The sequence below is a fragment of the Beta vulgaris genome, chromosome 5, assembly GCF_026745355.1.
Source record: "Beta vulgaris subsp. vulgaris cultivar EL10 chromosome 5, EL10.2, whole genome shotgun sequence".
In the NCBI taxonomy this organism is placed as follows: domain Eukaryota; kingdom Viridiplantae; phylum Streptophyta; class Magnoliopsida; order Caryophyllales; family Amaranthaceae; genus Beta; species Beta vulgaris.
This window is the reverse complement of record NC_079206.1, coordinates 51,068,509-51,083,063: the sequence shown is the minus strand read 5'-3', so window position 1 is coordinate 51,083,063 and position 14,555 is coordinate 51,068,509. Positions and strand designations below refer to the sequence as shown.

Below are 14,555 nucleotides of genomic sequence, written 5' to 3'. Positions count from 1 at the left end.
GTTTTGAAATAGATTTAAACTGAATAACAAACCGACACAAACATCAAACATACTCGTAACAAACTTCCTACCAAAATCAACAATTTTTTTTTTTTTTGTAGATAGCAAAATCACTGATTAGAATAATGTAGGGCGGCCGATGCAGTACAAGATGATGTTCTGCCACAATAGAACAACATCCCACTTCATGAGCCTATTCCAATATCAACAGTAAAACATAAACTTTGAGGCAATCCAATTTTCAGAAAAAGAAAGAGGCCACAGCGGAAAAGGATCCAGTCGGTGGGAGTCAACCAGACATCTATCCTCCCACCGACAGGAGAAATTTTTTTTGAGAGATCCCAAGAACTTAATTAACCTGCTCTTGATACCATGACAAATTTAGGGTAGATGGTTAATTGTGTGCCTTGATATTATTCATCAATAGTAGAGTATTTATACAAAACCTAAGGTAACATAAGATAAGAAACAATCTTCCTTAAAGATAAGTAAATAATATCTTAACATAAGTATATTATTCTCTTAATAATATCAATATGGAAAGTATATCATAAATATATTTTCCAATATCTCATATCTCTAACATCTTCCGCTACTCATTTAATCACCCCCGTTTTCCATTGTACTTCTCCCATCTTTCATAAGATGCTTCAGTTAATTATAGAACTGGGTCAAATTTTACAAAATTAAAGCAAAGCGAAATTCCCCAATTAACTAAACTCTAATTAACGAAAATGGTCCACTTGCCTTCACAAGCATCTGAAAATGCTCCAAAGTTATTGTGGATTCGACTTTACCTCCTACGTAAGAACTCTATTCTAATTTTGTGTAAATTATTGGATATGTTGGTTAATTTGATTTTTATGGTTACTTGTTCTTCATTTATAACACACGAAGGAGGAAGAATAAATTTTGGAGGGATATATATGGTGCTAGATACAGTAAGTGGGCTCAGTAATGTTTGGATGGATAGAAAGCGTTAGCTAGTTGTGATTTGAAATTCTTTAGGTAATATAAGGTGGTTATTTAAACAAAAATTGATATAAGGTGGTTATTTCGAAAATTTTGGTTTTATGAGGTGATTATTTAGAAATTTCCTCACATTATTTCATAAAGTTGTAGTTGAGTGTGTGGCTTCACTTTAAATTAAATTCTTTTAACATCTAATAGATTTAGATTAGTTCTACCAACTTTAAATAAGTTGTATTGAGTTCATATAAGTTCAAAGAAAGCTCATATAAGTTTTTCATTAATTATAAAATAAATTTCAATAAATTTCAATAAGTTTAGATACATTTAGTTAAGTTTAGATAAGTTTAATTTAAATACATTCTAGACAATTCAATTGAAGCAAATGCCCCTTAATCCAACTCCACTAAGGGTAGCAAAATAATTACAAATAAAGGTGTAAAAGGACTGCAAAAAGTACATAGTCCAGTCCAAGTCCAACCCACACACGCCCATAAATTTCCACTTAAAATTTTTTAGTTGACGCTAGAATTTTCAATTACCCTCCAGAAGTCCAAAATGAAAACTGAAAATTCGAAAGTTGGTAATTGTTTTATCCTTTTATTAAATTAAATCACAAATAATAACTCTAGTCCCTAGTAGTCGGCTTAGTCATCTTCCTCATTAATCAATCTTCATTCCCTCACTTCCTCTCACCCCTGTCAGTCTCTCAATCTCTCTCAGTCTACATGCCTCCTATATTAATTGATAAAGTATCTCACTATATAAATTTCCTTTTCTCTGTTTCCTCTTAATTTGTAAGGCTTTTTAATGATTATTTCGCGGTGGGTCTTGTATTTGTAACTTGTATTTTATTATAGAATTTAAATATAATGAGTTTCATTTTTTTCAAATTTCAAACTTTGTAATTTCAAATTCTTTTCATTTTTTCAAAGTTTGTAAAATAGATGTAATGAGTTTCATTTTTTCAAATTTCAACCATGAGAAAATATTGTGGACTGATAGGCGTATCGCGTACCTAACAAAAATAAATAACTAACTAATTCTTTTAATAATGTAGTAGGGTAACTCAGGATCGATCCCACAAAAATAAAGTTATCCTATGATTAGCCCTTAAATAATGGTAAGACTAAAGGAGGTTAATATCAATGATAGTCGAATCAACTATTGATATAAATCATTTTTATATAGAGTTTTCAGGCATGTTAGATTGCATTATTAGAGCATATTAGTTCTTATAGTTGTATTTTAGGTGTCATTAGCGTAGATTATATATTATGTGCACTATTATGCTTCATTTGTGGTTTTTTTTTAATGTTTCAGATAGTTTCGTAGCTATTTGGACGCTTTCAAAGCAATTTTGGATGAATTGGATAATTCTTGTAATGAGACTTGATGAATGGCGGCTTTTGATCGATGAACAAGAGCGAGCCAACATAATCCTTAATTGAAAGGGCTTTCCCTCTTCTGGAAAAGGTAACTTTTGACTGGGATCACAATGTAGCCTAGGCTTTTAGCATAGTTTAATTCCTCAGTATAGTAGACACTAGGGGTGTTAATGAGGCAGGCTGGCTGGCAAACTATTTGAGTTCGATTCGGTCAAAGCTCGGCTCGAGCGGGCTCGATTCAAGTTCGAGATCGGCTCGATACCTTAACGAGCCAAGCCTGAGCTACCTTAAGTTCGGCTTGAAAGCTCGCAAACAGGTTCGATAATTTTTTAGTAACTAAAATTTTTCATTGATATTTAATATAAGATAAAAAAAATTAATGAATAACTATGGTTAATAACAAGCATGTTAATAATTATAATATTTTCCAATATCGAGATATTTTAAATTTGAAAGACAAGTGTTGTTACTAACAAAACATAATCAAAATCCATGTAGAGTGTAGCATGTTAGTGTTTTAATCATATGAAACTTTCGTTAATATTAAGAAAAACCTTCAAAAGGAACAAAAACTACATATATTATAGTACCCTTGACTCAATTTTTTTTTTTTTTTGAATCTTCATCTTCAACTTCGGTAAAAAAACTTCCATTTTCATGTGATTAGAAAATCAGCAATATATTGACTCTTCAAACCTTCTGCAAAAACCTCAGCAACGTTAACCATGAACACCGTTACACCGGCGGCGCGATAGTGACCGGCGAAGATGAAGGTGGTGATATCTGGGTCACAGTCGTCGCCGCAACCAAGTTCAGGAGAGAGAAAGTGCAGCGAGAGACTGAGAGTAGAGGATGGCGAAGAAGTGTGTTACATCTTGGGCATCCCACATCGTTGGAATAGCATGAGGGGGGAGTTCAAAACTCTATAAAACAAACCATTGACATCTTAGTACTCCACAACTGGCTTGCTTATTGCTTGGCTATACAAGTTGACTAGTTTGGACATTGGGCCTTTAACTCTTAAATGTTTGGGCCTCCATCCATCCTTGGACTTGTTTATGTTGAAAATAGTTTTCGAGCCTGACGAGCTCGAGCCGAGCCCTAATTTTGGAACTCGAGCTCGAGTCGAGCTTAATATCTTAAGCTCGACGAACTTCAAGCTCGAGCCGAGCTCAATCATAAACGTTTTCGAGCCGAGCTTAGTTAAGTTCGGTCTCGGTTCGGCTCGTTAACACCCCTAGTAGACACCTATCCATCAAAGCGTGGATGCACTAGGATGCACAATGCTTATTGTGCACCCAAAAAGAACATATCGTTTATATAAAAGAACACGAACTTTTTTCAACAACTTTTCTACTTTAAAAAAGAACACACGACTTAAAATTAAAGAACGTGTAAATTTATAATTATGAAAGAAAAAGGGTTATAATGAAAAGAACATATAGTAAATGAACATCTACACTTAAGGTAAAAGAACATATACCTTTTAAATTTAAATTTGAAAAAGGAACTTTTTGTTGCAAAATTTAAGGAAGCAAATAACAATAATTTTTTAAAATTATAGACTGTAAAAATGATAAAATGACGTGGTTTAGAAAAGGGTGCACCATGCTCTACATGCACTTGGGTGCATGTACTTATTTGCTCCTATCCATTCCCCGGTTGGGAAGAGAAGAGTAGGGTCTTTAACCTTACGATAAGGAAGGAAGCAGGGTCTGACAATAGATTCAGGACATTCTACGTAAGCCTCAATAAAGCCATAGATGCTATCTAAGTCCATACCACCCAAATTAGAAGCCCACACTGGCTTACCACTAGGCATTGGATATTCCTTCATGATAAAAGGATAGAGAGAGTTCACATCGTAGTAGTACAGGTTTGTCCCTTTTGGGATATAAGCATCGGCATGACCACCGTAGTAGCATACGTTATGTTTGTGGATGCTTCTCTTATTCCTTATTATTATATTAAGTAAAGTAGCTTCGATGAGAATCACGGCATATCTTTCGAGAGTGAATTTGAGTTGAAAATTAAGAAATGCTTTAGTTCCGAAGTGATAAAAACCGACACATTAACTCTTTTGATCATAACTCGAGTTCTACAAATCATATTGAAGTTACTCAAATTGCATTGGAAAATATACTTGAATATCTTCGCAACGATAGGTCACACGCCCATAAACGATACCTAGAACTCGAGATATAGCCTTCGAAAGTTGACGTTGCAAATCTGCTCGCGAACCAGCGCCCAACGGGTTGCTTTTTCTCTTGCGACTGCACTGATGCCTGGCCCGCTGCCCAGCCAGCGCCCAATGGTCGGGCCTCGTCGCCTAAGTGCTGGATGCAAGCTTGTGGTCGTCATCGCTGCTATCGTCCAATCATAAATGTTCTTTTATTAGTTTTTTTCTTATTTTCTTTCCTTTGATTCATTTAAAGATTAAATTAGAGGAAAATATAAAAGGGGAGATTTATTTTATTTATCTCTAATGTTTTTATTCCTAGAAAACTCTAGTATTAATTTTATTCTTCATATTTTTCCTTGAAATCCTAGTTTTTGCTTCTCTTCCATTAATTCAAGTTCTAGAGGTATTTTTCCATTGTTTTCTTCTTCATTGATATATTTGCTATTGTCTTTCTCTTCTTTATTATTATTTTCATTATTTTTCAATCATGAATTCTAGGTTAATTATTGATTTTGCTTTAGTTATTTTAATTATGAGTGAGTAGTCTCTTTTACAGGGCAAAGGGAGGGAAGCCATGTTTATACCATGATATTTTCTTTGAAATCGATTGATTTATAGATTAGGATTGTGAGTAATTCCAATTGATAAGTTTTAAATAGTTTGATTCTTGTAATTGGCCAATATCAAGAGTTAATTATTTGCTAATAGGAATTAGAATTGAAAGATCATACTCTTAGAAATTTCATTACAATTGGTAATTCTGAATATGCTAGCGAACGTACTGCATAGGTTGAATTGAGAGTGTTAATACCCGACCGAAGGATTAACCATTTCTTTAGTTACTCACCCTCTAGTTTATTTGTTATTGAATTGATTTGTATTCTTTGATTAGTATAAGCATGGTGGACCGAACGTATGCCCTAGACTTTTCATTTATAAAATTCGTGACTTTGTTTAATTTTTTCAAACTTGAAAGCCAAATTAAAAATAACCATCTCCCTGGGGATTCGACCCTACTTACTCCACTACACTGTTAGGAGGTTTGCTAGGAATTATTTTTGACAAGTATACGACAACCTATCAACTATACTAACCAAATATATAATTAAAAAGACTGTAAAGTTAAGCATCCACACTAGCATGAAATAATACATTAATAATTCCTACCTCAAACTAATCAATTAAATGTTCAGAAGAAAAAGTACACCCTATAAATGTCATAAACCTCTCCCGAGCATCATGATTCATAACTTCTCTAATATGCACGCAGGCCTACTTTCGTGGAATCATGTAAATTAAAGTTAAACACGTCATTCTAACTTCCTAACAATCCATTCTACCCACTCCCATGACGAACTTCATGTTTTAATTGAAAAATTCAAATCTGTCGAAATCGAACTCCCATTATGATCAAGACAAAGGAATGATAACAAGACTAATTATCCCCAACCTAGTATTAGAAATTGCATAATCAATTAAGCAACAACAAATAAACAATTAATTTAGGAATTTAAAGAAAAAATCATGAACTAATTCATACTAGGATTCAACCTAACCTTAGATAAAAGAACTACTCAAGCATAATTGAAATAAATAAACAAGTAAGAGAAGATCAATTAAAAGTAATAGTAGAGAAACAAAGAGAAAAGAAGAAGAAAATAAATACTTAAATTATTGGAAGAAAGGTAAAATTTTGGAGAATGATGGAGATCTACAAGTTTTTCTCGGTAAAATTTTGGAGAATGATGGAGATCTACAAGTTTTTCTCTATAACTTCTCTCTACAAACTCTAAAAAGTGTATAGAATAAACTATAAATTATTATAATAATGTCCAAGCCGCTGAAAATAAGGTTTAAAGTCCTACTATAAATCGATATAACTTAGGTCACGCAAAAAATTTGTTAATAAAGTATGTTTCACGATCCAGCAGCTTTTCACACGGTCATGTGAGGTCTTGTACGGTTAAGCGAGATTTAGCTCGGTCGCGCGAGCAAGACAAAAGTTTTAGTAGCTTTTAATTGTAGAGTTGCACAGTACAACACAAATTCGCATGGTCATGTGGGCGATGTAGAGGCTTCAACCCAACTTTTAACAGCTATAACTTTTGATCTAGAACTTTGTTTGGCACATGTAATATATTGTTGGAAAACTATTTAGTTTAGTTTGCAACCCAAGTAGAATTACCTTATTATCATTTTTGTATATAAGGTTTTCGAAATAATGAACATGCGTCATATTTCGCACAACCATGGAAGATGTTTGTATCTTATTCAATTGCAATCCATTTTGGGCATATGATATATCGTTCAAAGATAATTCAAGTGCATTAATCATCATATCCTGAAACAGAAGTCAAATAAAGTACCTGAGTTTACATCAAAAGATCAACCAACCCGTGAATCACTATAGGTTGTAGCTTATAAAAAGGAACCTACTATGCATAAATGCAATGTCAATGCTCTAATACTACATGAAAATGCACCTAATATGCAACTAAATGATGATATTAGTATATGCACTTATTGTGAACTTAATGGGCAAAAATCAATATAATATCCAAATTATGCTATTATATTTTACTTAATGTGCACATATATATATATATATATATATATATATATATATATATATATATATATTCCATTTCTTGTGCATATAATTTAATATTATATATAATTCTGTATAAAATGTATTATAAAGTGGATAATAAATTCATTGCAAAACATAACTAACACTAAGAATTCACTCTATTTCCTAATTATAGTAGTGTTTATATTAATACTAAAGTCTCCAAATAATCATGTACTTCCTCTAATGTTGTTACTCAGGAACAAATATTAAAATTAATATAATTTTTAGAAAATGATTCACAATAATTAGATAGAAAAAAAAATTTCGGTCAATCTTTCACTCAAAAATCATAATCATAATCGTACCGTTTAACCGTCACTTTTCTCAGTTCGGTAACTGTATGGGTTAAAAAAAATTTCACTTGATGTAGTTACCACACATTTAGACCGATTTTTTGGTACAATTATTTTCATTTTGGTTTTTATAAACACCCCTAGCCTCTAGGTATACTAGTTGTCTATGAACACAATGCGGCGTGGATTATTTTGGTGATTATTCTTAAAATTCATCTAAATGCAATTTTGAAGGATGTAATTATAAACATCATTAGTACTAATTGATAAATTGTCATATTGTAGAAATACAAAATATAAAGATTACTTGATGAAGAAGTTGTTTCAATAAGAAGGCAAAGCAAGAAGATTGTATTTACTGTTAAGAAATTGTGATGCGGATTTACATGTGAAGTTTTTATTGTCAAATCAAATTTGTGAAAGATTTTTCTTTTGTTTGATTGATTTTGTTCTTTATGTCATAATTTCTTTGAAGGTTTTTATGTCGAATTGTTTTGTCATTGCTTAATTTGGAGAATTTCTTCGTAACTTTTGTTTTGATCGCATATTACTATGCGATGGATTTAAGAAAAACCACACATGATAGGATCCAATGGCATTGAATTGACATAATTGACCTTTTCATTTATTAATATATAATTATGAATATACATCGAGGTTATATTACTGTATTTTAAGTAAACACCACATACACCTATTTTTGCCTTATATAATAGAGATGTCGTTATTTTTTTAATAATCATTACATATTTCTCCTGAAAAGTAAAATGACAAGATTATCTTAACTGCCACAAATGAGAACAAATATTTCCAAAAAAATAAAAGAAAAAATTAGACTAACACATACGACAATTATTGACCATCCGAAAATTAAAAAGATAAGATTATCCTCTTTGTTTTCTCGATTATTTTATAACTTGTTAATAGATGTTGATATTGTTGTTGTATTTAAAAGTTTAGGTAGAATTAAAATTTTATGTCTTTGGTTTGTAATTATGAAATTGCTTAAGTTATGTTAATTTATCATTCAATCATAGACTTTTCTTTTCACTACCCATATGATTGAGAAAATCTTATCAAATAAACTTTTTGTTGGGGCTAGTGTTTTTACAAAAGATCTCTAGCCAACCTTCTTGCGCAAGAGATTTTATTAGAATCAAGTGTCTTGAATTAAGGGATAAAAGTCTTTTTATAGGGGGACACCATAGCTCTCCCTTGTATTATATAATAGAGATTAAGAAAAATTGTGAAATAGTACCTTTTATAGCATTGATGTTGTGAACTAGTACCTTTTATGTTTTATTTTATGAACAACCTTACGTACTTTAAAATCTTAATTTCACTACCTTCTATCAAATTTACGGTCAAATTGGTCAAGATTCCGACTTTGTTTTCCCTCCAATTACGTGTTGTAGATTCCTTCTTTTACATCCTCTCTCCCGCTCGCCCCTACGTACTAATCCCCCATCTAAATCCCCCCTTCCGCATAAACCATAAACTTTATTCCATCTTCCTCAAAATTCTCTCTGCCAACAAAATTCAACAATAGGAAATTGGACTCTAAGTCAATTCTTCTCCAATTTTAGAGGGATGTTCTCTCAATTACTTTTGTTAGATTCGCTACTTTGTGGTCCGAAAACTCGAAAATGAGTACCTTTCCACAAGGATGATGATGAAATAGTGTACACCACTACTTAGGATGAGAGAGACGGAGAGGAGAGAGAATCTGAGAATTTACTAATGGCGAGGTAAGATTGGTGAAAGGCAAGTAATGAAAATAGCAAGAAAAAGGAGTTAAAAGAGTAGAGTGAAGTCAAGCACATTGGAAAGAAAAAAAAATTGCAAAGATAATTAGCAGGAGAAACGAAGTCAATGTCGGAATTTTGGCCAATTTAGCCAAAAATTTGAGAAATAGTAAAAAATACTAAAATAATTAAAGGTATCAATTGACAAAATAAAATATAAGGGAATTAGTTCACGAAATCAGTGCTATAAAATATAATATTTCCACAATACAATTTTTCCTAGATATTAGTATTACATAACAAGCTATTGTACATCATATATACTTAAGCACGATCTATTCAAGCTGTTATAAGTATAGTTATACTACCTCCATATTTTTTTAGTTGCATCATTTGCTTTTGTAAAATTATTTATCAACCAATTTTGTTAAACTCTCTCGCATCATTGTACAAAAAGAAAAAAATCAAGTAAGAGGAGTATTAGATTCGTCTCAATGAGAGGATTCAAAATACCAAATTTTTATAATTTTTATTTATACAAGATATTAACATTCAAAAAAACGTCTCAACAAATATGAAAATGCAAATATTGCAACTAAAATAATACAAAAATAGTATCATATAATACAAACTCATTACCCATCACTGATCACTTCAGTGCGCTCTAACTCTGTAGTAAACAAGAACAGAGAATGCACAGAACAAGCCAAACAAACTAACAAAGGCACTTGACAGAACTCAGAAGTTCATCAACAACGGAATTCACCAGCTTAAGCACGATCTAGTCCAACTGTTTTCAACGACTCCACCCGTGGCTCCCTGCAGCACAACTAAATTTTTTAGATAAACTTATAACGAGCTTTCAAATCCTTATAAACCTTAAGATTGCAATCATATAAAAATACTTCAAATATAGTTGAGTCTCGATCTCTTAATGGCACGAGCATATATCAATTTCATCAATTTTTCTCCATTTTTTTCCAACTGTTTTGCCTCAAAACATCACCCAACAATTGTAACACGCAACCAAGGATGTCTTGGCCTTGGCCTAGTGGTTAAGATTGAGGTAATGTGAACGCATAGGTCACAAGTTCAAATCTCCCCATCCCTTATTTATACTCCCTTCGAAACAATGAGAACATGAAATATATATTCATATATGTACCTTGTAAGGGGATTGCCATGAATAGGGTCAGCAACCGGAGTTTTAAACTCCTGAACATGAGCAACCTTCCGGAAGAAAGACTTCTTAAGGAACTCCTCAGATTGATGAGCCACATCTTCAGGTTCCACCACCTCCGGCAAAGTCTCTCTCCTACTCTTCTTGACGTGCACATCAGGAGCGTGCATCAGCTGTTGCTTCGCCGTGTGCAGTCCCAGTGTTACCGACAGCCCTATCAACCCAAGGGCTACATACACCGGTACATATTCTCCGATTGGTTTTCCTTTGGGTAGTAATTCATCTTTTATGCTCTTCTTTTTATGGGATTGAGACGACCTTGAGTAAGTTTGTGCGTCCTCTGTTATTGTTGAGTCCGCATAGGCTCTCATCTTAGGTGTTGTTGTCATGATGCTGCGGCTCCTTGATAACAGGGGCATAACTCGCTTAAGAGTCTTAACCTGCAAATGCGCTAAATCACTATTAGTGTTGTGACATTAAAATCTTCAAAATTTTCTTGTACAACTATTGTGCCAGGCATATGGATATAAAACCCTCTCATCAGTCATCACACCTCAGAAAAATAAAGGGTTTTGTAAATTAATGAAACAAAATAAATTTTAAAAAAACATATTTTAATTGGTTGAGAAATATTTGATTGTAACGCGTAGAATTTACAACAGTCGTATCTATTCCGTATTTATTTTTGTTGGGTGAACTATATGGCTCTAGTTTCTTCCTTCTAAAGTTTGTTGCTAAATAATTCAAGGACAAATCCTTTTATATGTTAGTACAAACTACAAAAATTAAAGTACTTTTTTCCCCTTTGGCCCTTTAATATATATACATGCTTGATTATATTCAAATTCATAAAAAAGTGACTGGATTTTTGTATGTGTTTTAACAGGATGTAGATACAAAATGTATGAAAGAAATGGATTATGGAACATACCATTGCATTTGTTAAAGCCATGGTAGCAAGTTACTCACAACTGATAGCTAGAGGACTTCGGGCTTGCGAGAATTATTTACGTACAGGACACGATGACTTAGCTAGGGAAATCAATAGAAGAAATAAAAAAGAAGAAAGCAGAAAAGTGAGTTTATAGCACTTCTATGCTTCTAGAGTCTATCCCGTATTCCCCATCGATGCATGTAGAAGCCTCTTGAACCCACAATCACCCTCGTGTTTATTGTTGTTGTGGGGTCGTGTCATAAACTCATAATTTTGTTTTGATAAAAAGAGTCTATTGGTGAAGAAACCGTCTATTTTTAAATTAAAATTAAGTTATGATAAATTCAATATTAAAAAGAGAATTAATCTAATAGTGATTAAATAATAATTTTTCGGTGACTAATTTAATCTATTTGGTAAATATGTCTAATTTTATATTAAAATTAGATCGTCTTTTTTAATAATATTTGTGATAACAATGACATAACAAGCTAAGTGTTACAACTATATTTAATTTCAGTTAATATTTCTTTTTACAAACTTATTTTATAAGAGCACTCTTCATAAATAATACCTCGAAAAATCAAATTGAAAGTAGTATTTTCTAAAAAAGAAAAAGTTTATAAAAAGTTGTTTCTAGCTAAATTTATGCTGTCGATCTTTTATTTTTTTGCCTTCTTTCCTTTTCCTTTTCATCTATTTTCACCAGAATTTTCTTCTCCTTTTTCAGTTAGTAATAAAATGTCAGCCAAAATGAAAGGAAAAAAGTTGGAAAAATAGAAAACACAATGCCCAATATCCACGACCGGTCCTGGAATTCTATAAGCTCGGGGTAAAGTTAAATTTGACAGCCCTTTATTTATGGTGGCAAAGCTAAAATTTTCGCCACTAATTAATAGAGGTGACAAATGGGTCAAACGGGTCGGGTTAAAAGTTAAAACGAGTTGGGTTAACTTTTTGTTCGGGCCGGGTTGGGTTTGTTCGGCTACGGGTTAATATCGGGTCCATGAGATTTCGGGTCATATTGGGTCGGGTTAGGGTCGGGTTAAAACGGGTTGGGTTAGAACAGGCCGGGTTAAAACGGGTCAGGTTAGATCGGGTTTTCAATCTCCCAAATAAATAAAACACATATAAAACTAATGAGAGTAGATTAAATAATTCATGGACAATGTTAGACTTTGTGATCAATGAGAGAACCGGATATCCACTCCAAGGCACGGAAACTACGCTTTCCTATTAGTTTAATTTCGCCCCTCTAGGATCACCGGGTTAACACGAAATAACTAATGAGATACAATGGAGAGAACAATCCACTTAGATGATCTTCTAAGTGAATCAAACAAGAACTTGTGTTTTGTGTTTGTGAAGAACACTCAAGAGAAGATTGCAAGTTTTCTCTTAAGCTAAGCAAGAAGTAATTGAGAGAGTATAGAATAGAAAATTCTGATTTTTCTTCCAACCCTTCACTCATAGGAATCCCAAGGTTTATATAGGAATCATAAACCTTTCATTGACTAGAGTAGTTAATCCCATAACCCCCATGTTAATCACCCATCAAAGGCCTTTAATCAGCTGATTTAAGGACCTTAAAGGTCATTAAAATGAGGCCATAACATCACAAGGACATAAAACCGTCAAGGCATCTTTTCGCATTCCAAGGCAGAAGACACGTCGCGACTCGCGAAGAAGCTCGCGAGTCGCGAGGCGCTGGTCGCGACCCGCGACGCCTGTCGCGACTCGCGACGGGCCACTGGTCGCGACTCGCGACGGTTGTCGCGACTCGCGGCCAGTCTTCTGTCTCCCTTGGTTTATCAATGCGTTTTGCCACTTGATGCACTCTAGCCTTTTGCATACTAGACCTCCTCCTCTTCTAGTACATACCCTTATGAGTTTCAAACCCATTACCCTATAAATGTTCCAACAATCCTCCTCCCATTTATAGGGTAATGTTGAAAAGTTTTTCAACTTGCTATAAATCGCAAACAACATGTTCATGCATCATGGAAATATCTAACGATTGAATTTCCATTTAGTAAAAGTAATCTTTACAATAATTTAGATCATAATGATAGACAAAGCTTTGAATCATATAACCATTACAAATTATTGAAGTTACTAATACACACAAAACATAAACTAGGTTCTTAAAACCTCCGACACCTATGAAGCCTTGGTGTCCATATCCATTCATAAGCTTCCAAGTCAAGCCTAAGACTTGATGAAGCGGCCAAACTTCTAGCTTACATAGGTAAATCTTTCCGGACATGCTCCTACAATTGAGCACCTTATCAAAGATTTATTAAGAATAAAATTCAACCTCTTTATCATTGTAGCAACAAGCACTAACCTCGGGATGTATTAAACAAGTGCTCCCAACCTCTTAGAGAAGTACTATCCTCTTGAATTTGAGATCTAACGTTGTATTAGACATCAAATAGAGTTTTCCTTCACCATAGGTTGATCAATAGGCTTAAGACCCATCCCTTTGTTCATTTTGTTCACTAGTTCCCTTGACAACGGTTTTGTAAACGTATCCGCCAAGTTCAAACTAGACCGAACAAAATTAATAGTTATACAACTATTCCTTATCATTTCCCGCACATAGCTATGTCTAACTCCAATGTGCCTTGACTTGCCATTGTAGACTTCACTATATGCTTTAGCTATGGTTGATGCACTATCACAATGGATAGCAAGAGGTGACATTGGTTTCACCCATAAGTCCACCTCACTCAACACATTCCTTAGCCATTCCGCTTCTTGGCAACAAGAAGCCAAAGCAATGAATTCCGATGCCATAGTGGAATCCGTTATACATGTTTGCTTCTTGGAAGCCCATGAAATGGCACCTCCTCCAAGAAGAAACACCCAACCACTAGTGGATGAATAATCTTCCTTATTCGAAATCCAACTAGCATCCGAGTAACCTTCTAAGATAGAAGGTTCTCTATTGTATGTTATGACATAATCCAAGGTCTTATTCAAGTACCTTAACACTCTTCTCAATGCTTGCCAATGCAACATACTAGGATTACTAGTATACCTACTGAGCTTGCCAATAGCAAAGGCTATATCCGGCCGAGTGCTAGTCATAGCATACATAAGCTTCCAATTAAGCTTGCATACTCCAATTGTGAAATTGGAGTACCACTACTCGGAACCAAGTGAATACTAGGATCCATAGGAGTAGCAAAATGAGTCGAATTTGACTCATTATACCTCTTGACCACTT

At 33.6% G+C, this 14,555-nt stretch overlaps 1 protein-coding gene across 2 annotated transcripts; it reads right to left on the bottom strand.

Annotated features, from left to right (window-relative positions):
* Nucleotides 1-9,712: 9,712 nt before the first annotated feature.
* Nucleotides 9,713-11,523, bottom strand: LOC104908341 (uncharacterized). 2 transcript variants are annotated; one of them, XM_048644446.2, is made up of 3 exons: nt 11,321-11,523; nt 10,375-10,840; nt 9,713-10,028 (listed from the first exon to the last, which is right to left on the bottom strand). In XM_048644446.2, the coding sequence occupies exons 2-3, from the start codon at nt 10,806-10,808 to the stop codon at nt 9,980-9,982; spliced, it is 483 nt and encodes a 160-aa protein (XP_048500403.1). In that variant the 5' UTR covers nt 10,809-10,840; nt 11,321-11,523; the 3' UTR covers nt 9,713-9,979. The 2 variants fall into 2 exon arrangements, with proteins under 2 accessions (XP_048500403.1, XP_010695745.2); XM_010697443.4 differs by having other exon boundaries at nt 10,375-10,829; nt 11,321-11,522.
* Nucleotides 11,524-14,555: the final 3,032 nt, after the last annotated feature.

Coding starts and splice junctions, on each gene's coding strand:
- LOC104908341 (XM_010697443.4), bottom strand. CDS start 11,341: ATGGCTTTAACAAATGCAATG. Junction 10,830..11,320: donor TGGCTTTAACAAATGCAATG/GTATGTTCCATA, acceptor GCGCATTTGCAG/GTTAAGACTCTTAAGCGAGT. Junction 10,029..10,374: donor CATGGCAATCCCCTTACAAG/GTACATATATGA, acceptor GTTGTGCTGCAG/GGAGCCACGGGTGGAGTCGT.